The 24,041-nt window shown below is 37.7% G+C and overlaps 1 protein-coding gene across 6 annotated transcripts in view; it reads left to right on the forward strand.

Annotated features, from left to right (window-relative positions):
- CHL1 (cell adhesion molecule L1 like) overlaps nt 1-22,813 on the forward strand; it is a 325,279-nt gene extending 302,466 nt beyond the window's left edge. For 5 of the 6 annotated variants that reach the window (XM_089519748.1, XM_089519736.1, XM_089519728.1 and 2 more), the window contains 4 exons: nt 6,683-6,844; nt 9,037-9,168; nt 10,975-11,047; nt 14,529-22,812. In XM_089519748.1, coding sequence (XP_089375874.1) covers nt 6,683-6,844; nt 9,037-9,168; nt 10,975-11,047; nt 14,529-14,745 — 584 coding nt within the window. In that variant the 3' untranslated portion in view covers nt 14,746-22,812. Of the gene's footprint in view, nt 1-6,682; nt 6,845-9,036; nt 9,169-10,974; nt 11,048-14,528 lie in introns of all 6 variants that reach the window. The other variant, XM_089519774.1, reaches the window with a different exon arrangement.
- Nucleotides 22,814-24,041: the final 1,228 nt, after the last annotated feature.

Raw genomic sequence — 24,041 nt, forward strand, 5'->3', positions numbered from 1 at the left:
GATTTTGCTGAATGGCTGGCAAAATGCACTTAAAATTTCCAGGCTATAAATATTTTTCTTATTTTTGTACAACATCTACCCTGTGTTTGATAGTTAGGACTGATAAATTGTATTACTTCCATAATTACAATCCTGAATATTTATGCAAGGATTACTTAACCCAAGTCATCTAAGCTGATTCTACAAGCCCATTTTGCAGTGCATCTAGTCATGACATGCTAACATCCTGGCTACCGATGCAAAGAGTACTCATAATTTTCCTCATCCTTGATGAGAAAAGGTGCCCTAATGCACTGAAATACTCCATTTTAAAAAATGGCAGTGAGATTTGTTTACATTTTGGAAAGGGAGAGGATGCACACACACACACACATGAATGCACAAATATAGAACTGGGGGAGGCGTATTCATTTATTTGATTTATACCCCACCTTTCTCCCACCAAAAGAATTACACAATTGTTCTTTATTTATTTTTAATGTTTTACTTTTTTTTACAGTAGTAAAAAAATTACCCATCTTTCTTTCTTTGTTTCAAGCCCTTGCAAGGTTAGAACAGAGCATGACAGCAATTGCCGCTTCTGACTCATGACTCTCAGTCCAGTGCTCTGCCATATCGCTAAAAACTCCAGGCCTATCTGTTTTGCCTAAGTGAGTCAGAAAAGTTCCATGCCTGCTCTTCTCCCCTTGAGCCTAATACCTAGAGAGCCTTCCAGCTTTCCTTTCAGATTAATTTAAAAATAACTGTGTTCTTCCAGTTTTGAGGGGAAGAGTACAAATAAATGATCTGAGCAAATATGAAGTTTCATTTAAGGAGACATCAGTCACTCTGCTGGGGTTGGTTTTCACCCTTTTACCCAGATCCCGAAGCCCATTTCCTTTTTCTATAAAAACAAATGGGTGCATTAATTTTTATAGGGATGTAAAAAAAATATTGGATAAGAGAGGGGGACACACGGACACTGGTCTTAAGCATGAGACAGGTTTGCCTTCTCTCACCTCACAATGTTGTCCCTTCTCAGAGAGTAACTTATCACCATATGGAAACTAAGCAGCACTATATTTTTTCTGGGGGGGGGGGGGGTCAGGAAATAAATACCAGAGTAGCTGTGTTAGAGTGCTGTTGGTCCCCCCCCCCCCCCCCCCGGCCAAGATTGTTGGATAAAAACTTGGCAAACAAGAAACAAAGAAACAGAGGCAGAAATATAGTCACATCATAAATAATGCAGTTTGACACTGCTTTAATTCCCATGTCTCAGTGTAATTAAATTCTGGGAATTGTGAGACATTTAGCCTTCTCTGTCAGAAAGTTCTGGTGCCACAGGAAACAAGTCCCAGTATTCCATAGCATGAACCCATGGTGTCTTAAAACAGTGTCAAACTGTATTATTTCTGCAGTGCACCTCAGAACCATGACAGGTTGGTGCTTGATGGTATCAGGAGACTAAAAATAAGTTGCATGAACTGAGCTGTGTGGCTTGGTGCAGAATGTGAAATAAACCATCTGGGCTTCTGTCCGTCTCTCCCCCCCCCCTTTTTCATAAACTCCAAAGGATTTTTTTTTACATATAGAAGATTACCTTAGTGATGGTTACACATGAGTTACTATAAAGTTAATTCTACTGTAATACAGGCCTTAACAGTGATAGTTTGGAGGCAGATACAAATGACTCAAAGAAAGCAGTCATTTCTTCTCCAGAAATATCCAGAGTGTCACCAGATTCAAAGCAGCTCCTGCTGAAAGTAGAGCAAAAACTGGCTGATCTCAGATCTTGGATCCTGAGATTTGTTCACTTTGATTTGGTTTTTAATCTCATACAAGCTCTACAAGCCCTCTGTGAATGGAAAGAGCAAGATGGGAGGAAGGATATTTCATTATGCCTCTACCATTTGATCAAGAAATGATCTTACCAGGGTGCACTAGTCACAGAGCTTTCAAAAGAGACACTGTCATCCCTCTGCTCCTTGAAAGTTGTGCCGGATAACTACTACTAACTGAGCTGTGGGTATCCCACTGCTGCTTGTTCAGTGAATATCTACATCACACTTTCCAACTCTTGCACTTTGGCTGTCTGTTGCTTAGTCATTCCCTCAGACTTCAAGTTTGTGGAATTCCATTGGGAGACTGTAACTGAATCAAGCTCGGCCTTCTGCAGTTCCTACAACACTTCAACTGTTATGTTCTGGAAGGCAAAGGAAGCATCTGTGCATGCCTGACACTCTCTGCAGTTCTCAACAGGTTTGCAGAGATGACGTGAGGGAATGCAGTTACCCCACAAAGAAGGCATTGGAGGTTTCCTGGAGTCCCTTGCCTCACCTCTTAAAATCACAAATGGTAGATTGGTTCTGAAAGAAAAGAAAGGACTGAAATATAGTTTCTCCCTGAAAAGAATGTGGAGATGGACCTCTGTGGTCTGTAAAAAAAGGATGGGTTTTACATTAACTTGCATTGTAAGCTGCTTTGGATCTCATATCAAAAGAAAGGCAGGATGTAAATCAAATACATATTTGCATACTAACATACATTAGTGCTTGCTATCATCATGTGTGCAGGTGCTTGTGCTCATACAAATATGGAACATGGGCAAGGTATAATATCATTTCATTAAAAAAGAAAGCTGGAAAGTGTTTCAGGTCCCACAACTCCATAGTGTTTTTTTTTTCTAAAATCAATCTGTCAGAAGTGGCTGCTGTGGAGAAAATGAGGAAAGTCTTAACCTATAGAACAGGGGGACAGCACAGTGGCATTTCAGGGCTTCAAACTGGCAACTCCCTTTTTAAGCCATTGAAGCAGGTTCTGGGTTGATCTCCCCTCTCCCATACATAGCACTAAGAAACATCACATATCCACTTTAACTTACTGCTTCAAATTGTTGCTCAGCTAAACTTGCCATAGGTTTGTAGCATAGCAGATGCACATACTTTGCTGGAGAAAATACTAATACAATTTACCTTTAGGGAAAGTTTATTTTGTTTTTCCCACAATATCATAAATTTTTCACAAATCTCCAGACCCAAGAGAAATCTTCTAAAATTGCAGTTCTGTGTTTAATTCTCATGGAAGTCCCACATTACAGCAGAAAAATGAAGAAGACTGGGGGTCTGGTTATTTTATTATTGCTTTGCTTTGTCTGTATGTTAACAAAAACAAACAAACAAAACCTCATCCTTTAACTGTTTTAGATTTTCAGTGATTTTTCAGTGTACTGAACATGGATATTGTTTTACCAATCTGTCTTCGCATTTATTTTGCAGGGTTTGTCATTTTTTATTTTGTTGTAATTACAACTACATAACCAGTTATTAACTATTTATATTTTGTATGCATTGTATATGGTTACAGTGAAGGTCTAGCTTACTGGGAGTGGATGGGGATCCCCCCTCCTGCTAGATTATCTTCTGTGCATTACCCTGTAAACCAGAGCTTGATACAGAACTAAAAGAGGATAAATTTCTGAGTCTCAATGTGGCATTCTTATAAAATTAATAAACCCCCTTTCCAAATTACTTTGACCTCTAATTGGGATATAAAACAATTCTTGAAATCATTTTGGGTAATGAAAAAATGACTATATCTAGTGTCATAAAACACTAGACATCCCTGTCAGACATCCCTGGATGGACGACAATCTTTGCAGCTTGGAAATTATTCTTTGTAAACAACCCATGTGTACTTTTTTCACAGTAAACAGCATTTTATTCACAGAAAAGAACATTCCTACGGAGAAAATATTTTTTTCCATGCAGAAAAGAACAATTTATGTATAGAAAACACTTTTCTTTGTCAGTAAGTGCCATTTTCTGCACAAAGAATCCCAATCTGCAAATAATCCATGATGAATGCACAATATTCAATTATTTCCTCATAGCAAGAAGGAAAATTGTAAAATAAATTGTCCATATCTGTGAAAAAGAAACATATGAACATTTACATCCCTAACATCTGGTAGTGGCGGATATTATTGGAGAGGCTTTAACATGATGTCCCATGGTGCCCCAAGTATACAATGAAGAAAAGTCATTGTCTGTACATTAGACTTCCAGAGTGGCTACAGTACAGAAATTTCAATGGATTAATAAGAAATGACAAAAATGTTCTGGTACCGGAATGGATATAAACAATCCTTTTGCTTTTACTTGGTATTTTAAGCATAACGTTTCCACCTACTGGCTGCTTTTTAGATCACAGACTTAGTGCATGCTATGTATGTATATGTCTATTCAGAAGCAAGTCCCAATGATTTCAGTGGGGCTTAGTTAAGGTAGCATAAGACTGTAGCCTACACTGGACTCTTATTAGTAATCTGTGGTGGTGTAGTAGTCCATTATGCCACTTTAAGATGCTTTTTGGGTTAGCAACCGAGGCAGTTCCATTCACCTGACAACGTGTGTCCTTGAATATATTCATAAAGCACTCACTCATACATCCCCATCATTTTTCCATAACACAATAATAATATATGTCATCACACACACACAAACACACACACACACAAAAACCTGTGGTGTATTGCCTGATTAAACCTAATGTCTAAAGCAATTAATGGGTCATACTTAATTTCTAGCATGTAACAAATCTTTCTGAAAGCATTTTATCCCACCAAACCTAATGTACAAACAAGAGATTCTTACTGTTTTTTCCTCTTAGTTTCTATTCCTGCATTTTCCAGTGTTCTGTGTAACTTGATACGACCGTGATTGACACCACAGAATTTATTTTTGCCTTATTATCCTTTTGGCAGCATTTTGATTAAGAGGATGATTTAGGCTTTGTACATTCAGAAAAAAAAATAGTAATTAAAATATGACTTGTAATGACCTGCTGCTTAATTAGTGGTTTGATTAGAAAATGTAGTTTCAACTTCATGAAATTCATTTAGCAAAATCTACTCTGCCAGCTAGTTTTAATTATGTTAAAACCCTTTGCATCACATTTTGGTTTAATGCATCGATCAACATATTCATGCTAACTCTCTGGGGCAGTATAATAATTAAAGGACTGATTGTAATTGATGGATTGTTGTTTTAGAAAAACATATCATATTCTTCCCTCTTCTTCTTTTTCTTCTCTTTTAAAATGTCCACAGCATCTTTAATCTTTTCTCCCCCCCCCCCCAAGTTGTCTTCTGATTGCTAATTTCTTAAAGCTCCTGTTTGCTTGCTTGCTTTCTAGTTTCAAAACTAATGATAGTAAATCCAGTGTCAGACATGCAAATTGTCTCAAGAATGTGCAGACTATATATATATGAGAGAGAGAAATAACAAACAGAGACACCCAATTCAGAATGGCTTTAGAATCTTAGAATGTCACATTAGTTGCATATTAAGCAACTAAAATAATTACTAAAAGAGAAAAGTTTCCCATCTGAATCAGCACTATTTGAAGACTAAAGAGTGGGATGTAAGTCTTGGGAAAGTGTACACAAATCCCATATCTAGTATTTATGTAGCATTAGGCAACTCAGCATCTCTCATGCTGCATCTAGGAGCTTATCATATGAAATTTAAAACCATCTCAAGCCTCCCGGGCTGCAGCTGGGACTTGAGATGGAGGCAGGAATTATCACATGTTAAATTCCCACCCACCATCAGCCTGGGTCTCAGCTGCTCTCCATCAGCAATTTTTAGAAGTCGGAAAGCTTCCGACTTTGAAAAATTGCTGGTGGAACATGGCTGGGATTTGGCTTGGAACCGGGCTGATAGCGGGTGACGTTTAGGCATGCGATAATCCTTGCCTCCATTCCACATCCCAGCTGCAGCCTGGGAGGCTTGAGATGGTTTTAAAGTTCATGTGATAAACTCCCTACTCTGCAGAAATAATCCAATTTAACACCCCTTTCACTGTCATGGCTGAATGCTATCAAATTCAAGGAATTTTAGGGTTGTGTGTGTGTGTGTGTGTGTGTGCGAGAGAGAGAGAGAGAGAGAGAGATTTAGTCTCCTCTGTCAGAGAGCTCTGGTGCCACATCAAACTACAGTTCTCAGAATTCCATAGTGCTAAACCATGACAGTTAAAGTGATATCAAACGGGATTATTTTTGCAGTGCTGATGCAGCCTCAGTTTCCATTTCTCTCCCATAGAACATGAATGACATTTAATATACTTATAGCATTCTTGACCCAATGAAAACGTATTAGAAAAACAAATGATCTATATTTTCAAACTTAAGAATAATGTAACATCTTTATCTAGGATGCAAAATTTTTGAATCAGAAAAGAGTCCCTGAATTGAATAAAATTACCTTAACCATTATTCTACTACATACTTCAAATACAATTTGAGGTTGTTTCTGAGGATTAAAGGAATCACCTGATAGCATTTTGGAGGCTTGTAATAGTTCATAACACACCATTTGGTAAAGTTTTAAGTGAATGCATTGAGACCTTTTAATCTTATACATTGAATAGACTGTATCCACTGGAGTAAGGACACTTGAGGAGTAGGTATGCTGCTACTTGGATCTTGCTCAACATGAACATTACACTTTTAAAACAAAAAACACCCTTATTTCCCCCATTTACTAATCCCCAAGGGACACGCTAATGTTTTCAGAATTGCTTGACTAATTCTCTCAAGGAAATTGCTAACCATGATTATGTTTCCCTGTACTGATGTTAAAATTTTGTATTCAAAGCCCCTAATCTAATTCACTTATTTGACTTGACTCTGTACATTCCTTAGGTAAAGCTGTTGGAAAGATTTCTGAAGCTGTAAATCCCACCCCAAAGATTCAGCCTCTTGAGGTGCTTGAGCCTGGAACTGCATACACAGTTCGACTAGTGACTAAGAACTGGGTTGATAATGATAGCATTTCTGCAGATGTAATTGAGACAAGGGGGAGAGGTGAGATATTCTTAAGGCATCTAAGATGAGCATTAGTGTTGTTGTTTTTGTAAAAGAAAAATTCAGTGTCATAACTTCAAATTATATCAAAAGACATTTATACAAGGACACAACTATATTCAGAAAATCTGAACACACTGATCTTAGTGACATTAATTTCACTGATTTCAATAAAATCAAAAGTCTCTCCATTCAAAATTGTCCAATTGTTCCCCAAAAAACTCCACTGAAGCTATGCTTCGTCTGCAGCACAAAGCCTTCATCTTATTTTTTCAAAAGTTGGATCTCAGGACTGCCTGGTATCTTTGCAACAAATGCAAGTGTTTCCCTCACTAGTTCCATTCTACCATCTTGTTGGATTACCTTCAGCAGCTCCAGGTAAATCCTCAGTATAATTTAGTGAGATGTTGGAATGACAAATGGAAGTGGATCCTGACATAGTACATGCAGACATGACAATACAGAAGGAAGTATGAGAAATTCATGTGCTTTGAAAAAGCAGGTGGCCAGTTTAATATACACTATCTTGCAGTGTTTTGGAGAAAAGCTATGTTTTTAGACTGATAATCGGCAGTTAGGCCAGAGACAAAATGTAGAGATTGCACTAAAAGAGTTAACAGCATACATTCTTAGGTTCTACAACTGGGAGTAGATGAAAATTGCTTGTGTTCCATTGTAGCTCATTAGTCATTTGGTCATTTTAGAGCATGTTTACTCAACATACACAAGGAAAGGGGGTTTACTGGCCCTTTGTCCCACCTCTCATCATTTCCTATCCCCCTCCATATGTGGGAAGGAACAGTTTGAACTGAATATACGGCTATCTGAGGTAGTTCTCCAAGGAATTTGGGACATGATTTTCCACCTTTCTAAATCATGTGAAGCACCCCCATAGATAACAGAGCCACTTGGCTTTAGACACACTAATCTGTCTGCATAGGAGGACAGTGGGAATGATGGTGGAGGGTGGCAGGGCTGCCATACTCCACTCCTCAGATGTTTTATAATCACACTTTTAAATGATCAAGTAAGAGTATTGTTATAGAAGATGAGGTCTTCCTTTTTCTTGAAGCTGGAAGCAGAGAGCAAGTAGTGAATCTGTTCAACTTTGTAAATAGCCCTTGCATCCTTCTTCATGGGATCTGACATGTTTCTCATTCCAAGGAGGAAGTTGAAATCAAGCCTATCTGGTAGTGGTAGCAAAGTATTATATAAGGTGGAAGAGATAGTTTACAACTCAATGCTTTTTGGCTTGAGGTCTGTCCCTTTTGTCGCATTTTTACCCTAGTTTAAAGTAGTTTTGTAAATAGTTTCATCTATGCCTATGGCCACCTTGTTGCTTAATTATTGTGGTGCATATATCCGTGAGCAATTACTCTTCATGAATCCCTTATTATTTTTCTAGTCCCAGGTCTCTCTCCATTTGTAGTTCTCTGAATGAAAGTGTCCCCAAATATAGTTTTCCATGTAACACTAATCAGAAGCAGTATAGTTGATACTAATACTAGTCAGAAGGCTTTCTCCATCCTCACTTTAGAACTGTATTGGGGAACCCTTGGTTCTCCAACTGTTTGGCTTGCAATAACCATCACTTCCAACCAGTATGACTAATAGTAAGGGATGATAAGAGATGTAGTTCAAAACATCTCTGGAACCCAGTGCTCTAGAGTGAGAAGTTTATGATATATGTATAGATTTAAGATTCAGTTTTGTTTATTGCATTCAAGCACAAAAGTGAAATTATTTCATATTATCTGCAGGCTTTAGCCATTCTGTCCTTCCCAAGAGAGTAAGTCCCTACTTCTTGCATTAAAAATGCAGCTAGCTGAGCACTTGCATGTGTTCTTTATACTTTTTTTAACTCTCTCTCTTCTGCAAACCACTTTTGCATGGAAGGCTTTCCTGAATTCTGTATCCACTATCCTATTTGGCATGAATCTCTTTAATCAAAAGCTATTGAAATCCCCATTCCAAATATTAGTAGTATGCACTGTAGACTCTTTCTTTTCCTTTAATATTAATGTTTAAATAAATGTTTAGCAATTCTGCCATCCTTGGAATGTTGGAGTCTGCTCCATAAAGCACCATGAGTATGTTAACACTTGCAGAATAAATTTTTAAATTAATACAATTTTGAAGATTATAAGTGTGATTTTTTTCTATTCATGTATATTTCTTTTTCTCATTCAAAGCTTATGCTGGAATTTATGAAAGAATATCGACACAAGGCTGGTTTATTGGACTGATGGGTGCAATTGCTCTGCTTACTTTATTGTTGCTTACAGTTTGCTTTGTTAAAAGGAACAAAGGAGGCAAATATTCAGGTAAACAGAAAATGTTTTCTCAGCTTCCATGCATTTAACTAACAATCTACTAGTCTAGCATGAAACTCAGTGAGGTCATCCCCATCCTAGGGCTTTTTGAGCCTTTTTCCTGTAACAAAATGTTGAGACCCATGTGTGAAAACAATGATTCACATGCTATTTCTATTTCTATTATCTGTGGTCTGCAGACCTCCTAATGTTAGTCTTTCTTGCTTTTTGTTAGTATTTCCTCTTTTCCCAAGGATTTTTTTTACTTGTCTGCTTATAATATTTTTCTTGTTTTTATAAAATGATATTTTACTATTTTTATATATTTTTTAATATTTAAACAATTTTGTCATGTTAATATGTAAGGCACTTTGTGGGGTGGGAAGACCTTAAAAGTTGGGACTAGAAGTGTTTTGGATTTAAGATTCCCCCCCCCTCCCCCCAGATTTTGGAATACTTGCATATACATAACCAGATGTCTTGGAGAAGGGATCCAGTCTAAACATGAAATGTATGTTTTGTATAGCATGTTATGTGCATAGCCTGAATGTAATTTTTACACAATATTTTTAATAATGCTGTGCATGAAATAACGTTTATGTGTACTGAAACAACAGAAAACAAAGGTGCCATTAGTTCAGCCATCCATATAGACAATTTTGGATTTTGGAATATTATCAATTTCAGAATTTCAGATAAGGGATACACAACCTGTACTGGCCCATCCCATCCATCCTTGCTTACTGTGCAGCAGGTACTGTGTGTGTGTGTTGGGTGTGTGTGTGTTCTGTCTCTGTTGCAATGCAGCAGATTGACATTTCTATCCCATTCCAGTGATTGATTTCTAATGCAAGGAGGAATTGCACTAGTAGCTACTCATGGTGGGATCAGTATTCTGTATCCCAACCAACAGGATAACACACTTCCTTTGGTCACAGTGGCTGCTGCCTAGTAAATAAGGTTTGGAGGTAGGGTAAGGCCAGTTGTAGCACATACAGAATTCCAGCCTATATCTTTAGAGAAGAAACTGCACTATCTCTCTGATAATGATGCAGAAAGCTTTAACTAGGCATGGCATAACTTATATAAATAAATGAAATCATATTCAAGTAGTCTGCTTCAGCATATATATATATATATATATATATATATATATATATATATATAATCAGCCACTGGTGTCCAGTCCACTTGCATTTGATGAAATGGACTGGAGTCCAGAAAAGCTTGTGCTAGAAATTTCTTGTTCTCAGCCAGTTTCAAAGTTGCCATAAGATTCTTTATATCTTTTTATTCCATAAATGATTTAAGGCAGACCGTTGACTAGTTCTGCTCCTAGGACTTATTATAAGTGGCTTTTTGTTGTCACTGTTATGTGTCTTCAAGTCAGCTCTAAATGGTGACCTGGGTTTTCTTGGCAATATTTATTCAGAGGATATTTCTCACTGTTTTCCTCTAAAGTTGAGAGGGTGTGACTTGTCCAAGGTCACTCTGTGGATTTCCATAGTTGAGTGGGATTTGAACTCTGGTCTCAGAGTCCTGGTTCTGCATTCAACCACTACATAACTATTGTGACAGAGCTAAGTGGTTTAAAGTTGTAGCTAAACTAGCACCAAAAGAGAATTAGCTGGAACCAACAGGATATCATATTTGGGACATAATCAACCAGCACGGTTTTATATCTTTTGAAACTGTATAATTTAGGAGTCATACTTATTTCATTGCCAATTTTCCTCCAGTGACTATCTGAATTCTTTAAAAAAAATTTCTAAATATTGTGAAAATATATATACATATAACTTTTTTGTGTCTATGCAGTGAAAGAAAAAGAAGACTTACATCCAGATCCTGAAGGACAATCCATAAAAGATGAAATCTTTGGCGAATATAGGTTAGTGAGCCTTACTGGCCTTCATAATGATATAGGATTATCATACACTATTCCATAGAATGCCTTTTTAATAGGAACACTAGAAGCAATAATAATTTGACATTTCCAAAGCAAACCTTATGGGATCACATAATGATATTTAAATGTATTAGGACACTGACTTTCACACACATTTTGTTGTAAGAAAATGGCACTTGGTTTTGATATGTTTCTAACCTAGAATCTTCTAAATATTTTAACAGTGATTTTATGATGAGCTTGGCCAATTTGTTCTCTTATCCCATACACAAGTCCAGTTGTCATTATCTAGGTAGTACAATACAAAGAAGAACACTCTGATTAGAATACAAAGCTCCTGTACAGTTTTCTGTAAAATAGAAAAATGTGTCACCTATGCAATGGGGCATTTCCCATTATTGTTGTATACCTTGAAGACTTTTAGGGACCCTAAAAGTGGAACCTATCACAGGATGGGATTTTTTGGCAAGACTTTTTCAGCGGGGGTTTGCCACTGCCATCCTCTTAGACTGAGAGTGTGTGACTTGCCCAGCATCACTCAATCGGTTTTTGTAGCCAATGTGGGATTTGGACCCTGGTCTATGGCTACCATAGTTGAAAACCATTACCATATCTTACATAATGTGTTCTAAAGTATGCCATTTGAATATTACTATACTGTTGGCCAAATTCTTGCGGTGCACAATACCAGCTCCCAGGGTCATGTTGCAGTGTTGAAAGAAGGCAGACAAAATCAGCCAGCTCCAAACAGCTTCTTTTACCCAAAGCCTGCCTTCCTTCCCAGCCACTGCTCCATGGCCATTTTTGTCCTGTTGCCATCTTCTGTACCAGTGTAATTACCCTGCTTTAGCTCATCCACAGGATTCTGGCTATTATTAGCAATCTAGTAATCTCACTTTTGGAATGAAACAAAATAAAATAAATTTATTCGTAGATTACTGTGCTAGTGTTCAAACTACTATATGCAATAACTATTCATAACCATTCAAAAGACACAGTGTGCATCTACACTGTGAAAATAATGAGTGTGATACCACTTTTATTGCCATGGCTCCACCCTACAGAATCCTGGGATTTGTAATTTTGTGAAGTGCCAGCACTTGTTCGCAGCGAAGGCTAAAGACCTTGTAAAATGACAAATCCCTGGATTCAATAGCCTGGACCTACAACACTTGGGGGTGTCAAATTGCATTATTTCTACAGTGTAGATGCACCTCTATTTAGTATCACTGAATAAAAGGTACAATATTTGTTTACATCCAAATGATGTCTTATAATAGATAAAACCACCAAGTCCTGCATAATTTCATATATATTTAATTTTAATGCTTTCTAATGGGACAGATAATTAGAAAGGTAAGCAAACATATAGGTTGTATCTTTCAGTCCTTAGGTGAAATATCAGGCTTACCTTGTCTTGAGAATACCTTCCTTTCCCTTGGATTCTGCTGTAAAATAGAATTACGCATTCTTGAATCTGACTCCATACATACCTCCCAACTTATCCTGATCCTTTCTTACCCTCTGTGTCAACATTTCTCCCCTAATTAAAATCATCAGAATGCAAGCTTTCTCTGTCAGATGATTATCTAGTATACTGTATTATATACATCCTGGTTATCAACTGTTATTGGTCTTGATCAGAATTATCAACTATTTGCCATTAAGGTGGTTACTTGCACCATCTAATTCAGAATTGAACCTTTGATCTTTGATGTTTTGGACAGGTTCTTCTCTCCTGATCTAATTCATGTAAGAAAAATATTTATAAATCAATCTAAACACAATCTAAAGTCAATGTAGAAACACATTTATCTCATAGTACAATCTTCAAAATTTGTTATATGAAACTTTAAATTAATGTTATGTGAACAAGGGGATAATGCAAGTGGGAAAATGTCACTCTGGAACTGAAAGGGCAAAATGATGACTGGCATCACATTCAGTTTTTATGGTATCTTAAGCTAGACTTAAAATATCATCAGTTTTACCATTCATGCAAATGACTGTGGCACCTGTAGTTTGCCACAACTGCAAATGTTCCCCAGTTGTTGTTGTTTTGTACTTTCAAATTGTTTCTCACTTCCCCCTTTTTAGGGTGTTAGATTGTAATCTCTTAATTGTAACTTCTTAACTCTAATTTTGTAACTTGTTATGCTGTATTTGTTTTATTATTTCATTGTTTATTGGCATTTGCTTTGTTATTTTTTGAATGAGGGGTTGGAAATAGGGATTTCCTTTTGATAATTATTGATTTGAATATAATCTTTTGTGTTATCTTTTGTTATTATTGAATTGTTATGAAATTATTATTATTATTATTATTATTTATGTATTGCTATGTTATAAAGTATTGTTTTATTATTTTAATGTTTATTGTTATTGCTTTGTATTATCCCCACTGTTGTAAGCTGCCCAGATTCCCAGTGATTGGGCGGGATATAAATAAATAAATTATTATTATTATTATTATTATTATTACTATTATAGTAATCTTAAGGTCATTCCGTCACAGGATTTTCTGGGGCTGAGAGTGTGTGACCCATCTAAGGTCACCCCATGGGTTTCCACGGCCAAACGGGGAATCAAATCCTGGTCTCCAAGGTCATAGTCCAACATTTGACCCACTATGCCATACTGGCTTTCTTGCCTGACTCCTCCAAGGCCCACCTTAAAATCTAAGCAGCTGCACCAACTGAAGGAATTCTGCAGCACTAGTGTGTAAGGCACTGTAGAGCTATCCCAGTGAGCTGCTAGTGGGAGGTGGCTGGATGCATCATCCTTCAGTGCCCCATTTGCCAGCATGGCAGAACTCTTTTGGTTGGTGCAGCTGCCTGGCTTTTAAGGATTGTGCTGTAAGGAAGACTTACACATCCTTGAAATGTGGCAGGGGAGGGGGGTTTCAGACTGGGAGACAGAACTAACTATGTCATCATAACTATATCTCCCATGTGTCAGCCATTAGCTTTAAATAATTTTGCCAAGAAAAAGTAATGTAGACCAAATATCAAGGCAATCTAGACTGGATTGGACAAAGTTCAGACCTCCCAAATTTGTTCAATTACAACTCCCAGCATTCTTCACCATTGGCTACATAAGCTAGTAATAGTATCTATAGTAGAGGTGGGGCTGGATGTTTTTAGACTGCAATTCCCATCACCTTAGCCTATGTAACCAATCTTTACTGGTTGTACAGAGTTGGAAAATGACTTTCTTCCTGTTGACCTTATGTTGACATAACTACCTTCCTTAGCTTGCCAAAACTCTTTGAAAACTTTTCCGAAAACATTTGAAATGTTTCATTCTTATATGCCATAATGAAAAAAGTGAAGATTTATATCACATTATCACACAGTGTAGATCCTTTACATATTATTCTTTGTTATTGTTTCCCTGTTGTGTAGTATGTGATAAAACACATATTTTATCCTACAAGTTCTTACATGTTTTCCTTCCTTTTCAGTGACAGTGATGAAAAGCCACTGAAAGGAAGCCTGCGGTCTCTTAACATGGACATTAAGGCTGCAGAGAGTGCTGATAGTTTGGTGGATTATGGAGATGGGGACCACAGAATGTTCAATGAAGATGGTTCCTTTATTGGAGCTTATACCGGATGTAAGGAGAAAGCATCAGTTGAAAGCATTGGGAGTTCTACAGCAACTTTTCCTCTCCATGCATAAAATATTAGCATGAATCATTCATTTCAAGTCACTGTATTTATCTTTACTAGTCATCAACTATCATATGAATCAAAAATAGGCTGCAGAAAAGTTCAAGACCTCAACATTCAGCCAATTTAGAAATAGGGAGCTGACATAAAAAGTTGATTTGTGAAACTTTCTTTCTCAAGACACAGGTGTTGTAATTTCATTAAAATCTGACTCAGAACTTAAATTTGTAAAACATAAGGCACTCAGCCTGACCGAAAGTACCACTACTTCAGTGTTATATATATTTGTATATAGGGACCTGATGTTTTCCATGTTTCTTACAGCTGCCCCTATAGATATCTGTAGCTGTGACAGCACTCAGACAACTTAGACTAAAACTATAAGTAATATTTTATCTTCATTTTGGGTAGTGGGGCAGAACTTCCCTACTGTAATCCTATTATGAAAGTTTACTACCTGATGTTGGATACATTGATCAGGACCCAACAGAGTTGTTCTGCTGACAGAACTGTTTCCCTCAGCAGACTATTTTCTCTCCAGTTCTTCCCTCAGTGCCCTCAAAATGTTTTACACTCCCCAGCATAAGTTTCTAGGCAGTATGGAAGTTTACTTAGACAGAGTGGGTTAAAAAAGTCCTTTTGTCCTGTCAGTTGGCCACTAGTCCAACACTGGATTCCAGCCATAGGAATATGCTGCCATGACTGTTCCTATGTTGGCCAATAGTTTTGTGACTGTTATCCAATGAAATCTTTTGTAGTCATTCTTCCTGTACACCAGAGTGGGTAAAGTGCAGCCTGTAGACCATATGTGTCCCCCATGGCTGCTATTGTGCCCCCCCCCCCAAGAGAAAAAGAAAATTTCAAAATAAGTGGGGTTTTTTAATGCTTTTCAGGGGATGCACAAGGCATTTGCAGTGGAAGGTGTAGTGCACCATGGTTTCCTGAAGGGCTAATGGTATCCTATAGCCATCCACCATTGCCTCTCTCTGTTGTATACTGACTCTGCTTTCTAGTTTCATGCTTAGCTTTTAGTACAGAATGTCTTGCAAATGGTGGCAATTGTTAGTGTTCTGACAAGGACCCACAAGGGTCCCCTACTAGTGGGAAGCCGACCAGAAACAGCATGAAGTGCAATGCATTCTAGTAAATGCACTATGTTCTAAAAATGTATTTGGCACACTGTGGCTCACAGAACCGGGCTTTAAAAAATAAGGTCTCCTTTCTTGTATGCCTTTGTTCTTCTGTATATACATTTCAAACCATAATCCCTAATAATATAATGTTTTCTCAGAATTACAGAAATCAGATTCCCAACTGTGAAAGCAGCAACAGTTGCTTAACATGATGTATAAAAAAAATATGTAGTAAATTTATGGAGGGGACCCACTATGGACAAGCAACCTATTCCCTATTGTATGTTATTTAATGTTCTCAATGAACCATCTTGGTTGATTTTAAAATTTGTATTCTGTTTTGATGGCAGTTGTTTAGAAATGTAGCATGATCTATCTGCTAATAATGTGGTCACAAACTGGCTGCATCTTTTCTCTCTTTTGCCCACTAGCTGTCACTCTTTCTTTATGCAATTGGCTGAATTAATTTTCTTCCTGTTGCTGCAAGCATACAGCTTATATAGAGTTCTCATCAGTAAAAACAGAAATAGATCTCTCCCCTCCCCTCCCAAGGAAAAGTGGGCTCTTTTTAAGCAACGTGCTGCTTTTTAAAACAAATTGCCTTTATCAGTGCCCTATCTGTATATTGGTACACCCATATTCCTTTTGTGAATTTTTATACATATCATGTTTATATAGATTTTTTTTCAGATGAGCTGTACACATTGGTAGCACAGAGCTTTGTTTTTTTTTCTTAACCATACAAATTTATATGTAAAACATTAACTTTCTATATTAAGCATCTCGAACCTCCCCCCTATTAGTTTTTAAAAACAAACAAACAGACCAACCTCCACCCACACCCCAAATATCCAAGCATTACTATTTTGAAATTCTTTTGAGTCTCAACTTAGGTTCTGCTTAATCTAACCACGTCATTACTGAAAAGGCTTTCTATAGGTGGATTTTCAGTCTCAGCATAATTCTGTTTTTGGTATGCCAAACAACTGCTTCTTGAAGCTACATGTTATCCATTGAGTGGTGCACAAAGGTAATCATGTTAATTGCAGTGATATTGGAGACTGTTGCATGAAGAAAAATCCTGGGGTGATATACCTCAGTATTTTATGTGAACACATTTTTAATTTGCTATTCAGACTTATTTTATATTATTTGGTAGGCACTGACATATATCAATAAATCTAGCATATGCATTCTTTTTCTGAGCATGTACAAATAAATTTTAATATCACTCTTCTTCTCTTTTAATGTGATTTTGAATATAGTTCAGACAAATTATAATCTGGGCTAGGCCTAGTCATTTCAGCTAGGATTTGGACTCTATGACCCATGCCTCAACTGTCAGAGAATCAATGACTCAATAGAATTTAGATGTATGAACTTACTTACTTTCAGTGGCTCTACTCCATTCAGGATTAACAACTGTATTTAAGTCTAGATGTCTTCAAAGGTCACTGCAAAAAGGTTCCCTTGTCATTACGTAGCTGTCCCAGTTATTTCAAAGACACTATCAGTGCATTTTGGCTAGGGTTTATTAAGGGAATAATTTTGGTTTTCAAACTCATTTCCTGGTAGAAAATGGAGAAGTATTCTTCATCTCAGCAGTGCTAATGTGCAAAACTGTTAACATTTTAACTAGATGCTGCAGTTCATATTTTCCTTGTGTATGTGCAACATCTGAGACAGCAAAACCTGTGCCTTCTGTAAAGGAGCTAAAAAACTTACTGGATACAAATCACAGACTGTAAAAGCCACCAACCAATTTCCATTTGTAAGAATATATGAAATATGGGAAACTAACTAGCTTTTTAGTCACACTTCAAAAGGTACAAGATACCTAAGTGTTAAAACAAGGTGATTGTGTTCATTTGCATCCCACATGCCATGTGTTTTTATAACTGGCACTTATATTTTACAGATGTGAGGGTGACTTTTCTAAGCAGGTTAAAAAAACCTGACAGGGGAGACAGCAACTCTTTTTTGATTCAGTGCTATCCCCACCTTTGCATAGGATCCACTGCCAGTCCTACAGTCTTTCATCTGTCTTCAGCATTTAAAGAGTGATGGGAGCAGGGGAAGGCCATCTCAAGTGCCATTGCTTTGACAGAAAGGTTGGATATAAATTTTACAAGCAAAGAGGAAGAGCCTTTGCTTATTACCTTACTCCTTCTGAAGAGTGGTACAGTTTTGACTCAAAGAGAAAGAGAACCTGAATAAGCAATATTGACAGTGGAGGACAGCTTGCTCATGGGCTTTACAAAACCTAGAACCAACAGTGTCTTTCTGTTGCAGGTTTTGTGCACACAAGTGCCACAGCCTGCCAAACATTTTCCCACAGTAGCACTTCACCAAGTAGGCAAGTGTTGTTGTTGCTGTTTATTTTAATGGAATTATTGTTCTATTGAGGGATTTCATTTCTTTAAGCCATATTGTAAACGTTCATAATCATGTTTCCCTTGATGTTTCCCAAATTTCTAGCCCACTAGCTTCCCTGACATGTTTTTAGGGAAGGAAAGAACAAACATGGCATGCTGTGGCTACAACTTAGAGCTGATAGCAGTCTAGGAGCATTGTCATCGGGTAATAAGTTGTTTGTCTAACTCATGTCTACATTAATAAAAGCTTGGAAATTGTAATTTTGTAACCTCTGGAGACTTGTAACCTCTGGTGGAGTGTAAACCACCACTAGTTTACATCCTAGATTCAAACCAAGACACCATAAAGTATACCTGGAGTAAATCCTTTTTTAAAAGAACATAAACCTGTATATATGTTGGGACATGCAAACATGACCTTGACCATCACATTAAAAAATGGCAGTATCGATCAGCCTAAAAATGATATTTGATAGTATGATAAGATCTTATGTTCTAGTTCTCACCTGAGTGCTTTTCCCTTTTCCAGTCTGAACCTTAACATGATATATAAAGCTTACAAAAAAAAAAAAAAAACACTGCAATGCAGAGTTTAAAATCTGCATTGATGTGTTAAATCCATGTTAATGGAATATTAATGAAAAGTATGGAGGTTTTTTTTTTTTTTAAGAGGCTGGCATTGCCTTTGATTCATAGGTGGTATGCTAACATGTCTGAAAACAACGTGTAATGTCTGAACAGACTTCTACAAGAAATGTTCAAACCACAAAACTAGAAAATGGCATGAATATTCTGTTTATCCATTAATTGTGAAGTTATAGTGACAGCAGTATTGTGATTAAAAAAAAACAATGCTAGCAATGCCAGATTATATAGGGCACATGAAAATGTAAAACTCCAGTAATATTTGCCACTTCATATGCTTAACTGATAAATTGTTTATTTACATTTTCCAAATTTTTCTGACAAAGGACTGGTTCGTACATGCATGTTTCTGATATTAACAGGATTTCCTCTGTCTGTCTCCAAACACAGAAGAATCTGTGTGAATCTGAATAGAATCTGTTAGGAGAACTGTAAATTGTAAACAATTTTACAATTGTAAACTAAAATGTACTCAGGTAGAGCCAGAAGCAGCAACCAATGTGTCTGATGATTAAGGCAGGTAGAACAACTACAATCATGTGAATTACTTCTCGTTCCTTTTGCCTATTTCCAGTCACAGCTCTATTGTACTGGTATCAAATTGTGCATTTAGAGACAATGGCCAGAATCTTGTGAGTGCAGTACAGTAGCACATAGTGCATTATGGTTGCCATTTTTCTAAGGTAGCTTAGCAGCTAGAAGGGAAGTCAGAAAAACCTGTTGTCATTGGAAGCTGAATGCTGATGTATATGAACAGACTCTACCCCCTCCATGTCTGGAAGCCAAGGTGTTTTGGGGAGCATGACTTGGAAAATTGCCTGTCCTGAGAAGCCAGCCTTCTCAGAACACTCTGAGGACCCTCCTGGAAACCAGACATTGAAGAAATAGGCTGCTCACAACCAGCAGACTTCATTTCCTAATAAAGACAATGATGGGTTTGTCTTCTTTCATAGCTGCTGTGTCCAGTGCCTTTTTCCTCTTGCTATCACCTTGCCACTGCCACCTATCTCAGCATAGTTGTGCCACTGTAGTATACTAACAGGATTCCAGCCAGAATAAAGAACTGGCTACCCCAGGTGAAATGCAGGGTTAAGCCAACCATAAGGAAGACTGAATTGGGTTTTCAGCTTCTCAAAATGGGAGCAAACCATTACCTATTTGAATTATTTATATATTTTTTACTGTCAGGGAGCAGAATTTGGAATTTTCTGCCTTAGGTGCCAAAATAACTTAGCTGTTCTTGGATACATGCATTTTGACTTGGGGAAGGGACACAATTTGTTGCCCTATCTCAGGTAATAAAATGTGTTGAGCAGGTTCCAATAATATCCAGAATATCTCATTAGCAAGCTGTAAGAGAACTTCAGCATTTAGAGTGAGAATTTAGATTATGGAGTGAAATGTTGCTGGTTAAAAACAGAACTAAGTAAAAAGACAGCCTTGTGATGGTTCATCCAATGGTTCGTTGGTAGACTGCCAGCTGTCTCTACTTTATCTGCTTTTGAAAGGATGATGTGATGGTAAAAGAGCAAGAAAAGTAAAGCAGCTGCTACTTTAGACCAATTACCCACACATCTGGGTATGAAAAATGCAATCTTCCAAAGGTTATTGGAATGTAGCTCTCTAGATACCTCATCATGGACTATGCTGGTTTGGCCTGATAGGAGTTGCTGAATAGAAACCCTGAGGCTGCAGGTAAGGCAATTTGCCTAACTCGCCTACATGGTGGTGAAAGGGCATAATTTCTGCCTCTGCCACCACTTTGCCTTGTGGTGCCTCTACCGCCAAGAATGGATCCATTGGTAATCAGCATGTGAAGCTGTTGATTGCCAGCCAATTGCCCATGAGTGTACTGCCCACAGAGAGTGCTATTGTTTACCAGATATTTCTATTGGAACCAGTCTGTTAATTTCATCATGATGTGAAATCATGTATGACGTTTCATAATTTAGAAATTATTCAGGATCTGCAGAGCTGAGAGAGAGTAGATGGCTTTGTGCAACCAGCCTCTTGCTGCATCACCTTTCTCTGCATCCAGTTTTCTCCATGCTGACAAATATCTACTGTTCAAAGCTAATGTTTTCACTTCATTCTTGGACATTGCAAATTGGCTACCACCACTATTTCAAGTGAAGGTGACTGGCTCTCAAAGAATGAGACCTGTTATTTAAGCCTTTGTCTCGATGTATTACCACTATCACACAATATATGATATACATGTGAACAATATAGTCACCATGAAGAATGAGCATTGTCAAAATCACCATGGTGAATTTAGTATATCATCAGGAACATGGGAGTTGACCTAAACATCCAAAGTGATGCTTGAATGGGTATAAAGCAGGGATGAGAATTGTGTGGCCCTCACTCACCAAATGCTAATGATCTGTATGTCTCAGCAGGTCCAGCCAGAGTGGCCAGTGGTGGGGAATCTGAGAGATGCATGCTAAGAACATCTGAATGGCCACATGATTACAACTCCTGGTTGAAACAGCTGGGATGAGGGCCAATATTTTATAAATAATTCTATATAATTTATGGAAAGTGGTGATAAAATTGCCATTCTCTTTGTTTTATTACATTTATAAAGGTTGCATTGAATTAATTTCAATAAAATTTAGTCCCAATAATATCAGTAAGATGATATAGTAGATAATATTTAAGATTTCCAACACAGCATTTATTTTAGAATTTTTTTTATGGGATAATATCCCACTTTCATGGAAAACTGTAAAAGATGCAGACAAAATCATTACAATTCATACTGTTAGGTTTTCCATTCATTGACAAGAAGAGTAAGTGGCTAAAATCAGCGGCCAAGATCCTGCAGCACCAGACATAGTTACAATGATGATGCTCCATCATCATAATTACCTTTCTGGACTCCCCCTCCTGACAACTTACTGTATAAGCTTGGTACCTCTGTCAGTGGCGGGTTTTCTGAGTGAAGAAGCTTTCAGCCTTCTCTCAGCAGCAAGATGATTTGAACAGCAAGGCACTCTGGGACTGTCACAGTTGGTGTCAGAATTCACTTCACTGATGGGAGAGGGCTGGAAAATTCTTTACCCAACACCCCATTTCTTAGCATTTCTGAATACCTTCCATTGGCAGAGGTGCCTAGCTTATATGGTAGGCTTTTTTTGTCATTGCACTGGAGCAAAACTGCAAATGTGATTCCCAAAAAAAGTTATGAGTTTGTAAATCTATCTTATAAATTCATAAATACTGAGCAGGACACAAGTCTGTGTCTTTAACATCTATTTGCTTCAAAACAAATACAGAGCTTTACATTCCAGTGCTTTAGCTGTATTCAAACCTATCTGGAAGTAACCTTATTGAACACCATGAGGTTTCTTCTTCTTAAGGATGCATAGGACTGCATTATTGATCTATTATTTGCATTACATTTTTATGTATATTTACTTCAAAGTCAATCCAGTTCAATGGGATTTATACCCAGTTGTTTGCTCACAGACTGAAACCTAAATCCATTTGTGAATCCCAACTAAAGTAGACCGACTGAAACAATGGGATCTTGTTAATTCAGTAGTAAGTGCCATTGATATAGTTGGGACAAACAATTGGATTTAGGCCTGTACATTTTAAACATGAAAAACTTGTTTACATGTTTATTACGCCAAGTCTCCAAATTTATAATCTTTTGTAATTGTTCAAAGTTTGCAGAGGATTGGTCAGAGCCAAAGCATCTCCATTTTTAAAAATCATGAAACTTCATGAAAAATAAAAGATGGAAACATGATTACTAGGTTCATGCTATTATTTTTCAAGCTCAATGTTAGTGGAAATTAATTAAGACTTAGCAAAAATGTGTTTGGAATGTAGTTGCTGTTTGTATCATGCCTATGTATATGTATGTTTTTTAAAAAAATATTTTCATTCTACATGAATTTCAACTTTGCTAATAAAAGTTTGACTTGATGTAATCTTCAAAAGCCTACACTGAAAGCAGATAATATGTTGGTGTCCACTTAATTGGCAATATATGAAATGAAAACAGCTTCTTGGTTCAGGAATCACAGCATTTGTAGAAAGGCTAGCCATTCTATCGGTACAAGTCTTTGACCAGGACTTGGTCTATGTGGTTTCATGTTGATCCAACTGGGAATTCAAACTTTGTTCCACATCAGTAAGCCACCTTGAGTCCCATTTCTTGAATAAAGGTGGGATACTACTAGTACTAATGCCTGGAAGTCTGTATGACAGTTAAATACTACTGTGTATGCACAGTCCCTACATAGCCCCTAGCTGAGTACAGACTGAGTCCAGGGTCATATATGGAGAGTCAACAAGAGCAGGAGTGTGGTTAAAACAGTTGGAGGTCTAAGCATGAAAGACAATCTGAGCAGGGTCTAGTGCCAGTCAAGGAGTAGCCAGAGAGAATAATCTAAAGAACAAGCCAAAGCCCAGAAACCAATATAACAAAAGCAATCAAACAAAGCCACACAGAAATTCTGGAACTGTTGTTCATAGCAAAGGATTGGCCTTGGCTGTACTAATTTATAGATAACTAACTGTCCAAGTGACCTGCCTTTGTTCATATTAAGGCCAGTCAAGGCATTTGCTGCTTTTTGCAGCTGGTATTTTAATCTGTAGTGCTCTGAGGAGTGAAGTGGCTCAGCACCTGACTCTTAATCTTCCTGACAGTAAGATCTGTTCCACAGTAGAAAATACTAGCTCTGAATCTGGATGATGATGATGGTGATGATTTCCTTATATCCAGCCTTCTCCTAATGTAGGCCCTGTGCAGACCAGCCATTAAGGCTGGCCTGGGGGCAGAGTCAGGATGTAGTGTCTACATGCTGCACACCTAGCTCCACCCCAGGGCACTATGACACTGCATGGTGTGCAGCATCACAGCTCTCCTCTGGCACTGCATCTACATGACGCAATGCCAAAAAAGCGCCTTCAAGCCAAGGGAGCAAAAAGGAACTGCTCTTTGTATCTCTTTTTTACGCCTTGGAAAGACTGGCTCAGGGCTGCAGTGTGCAGTTGCCATGGCCCCAATCCGGCACACCTGAAGGCAGCTGAAGGCTCCCCTTGGGGCGGTTTGCAAAGCCCACAGGGACTCAAGGTGCCAGTTCGTTGGTGGTGGTTAGAAAAAGACATGCTGACTACCTGTCAGTCATGCTTTA

The sequence above is a fragment of the Sceloporus occidentalis genome, unplaced genomic scaffold (genome assembly GCF_023333645.1).
Source record: "Sceloporus occidentalis isolate IW3139 unplaced genomic scaffold, rSceOcc1.0.p SCAF_1, whole genome shotgun sequence".
In the NCBI taxonomy this organism is placed as follows: domain Eukaryota; kingdom Metazoa; phylum Chordata; class Lepidosauria; order Squamata; family Phrynosomatidae; genus Sceloporus; species Sceloporus occidentalis.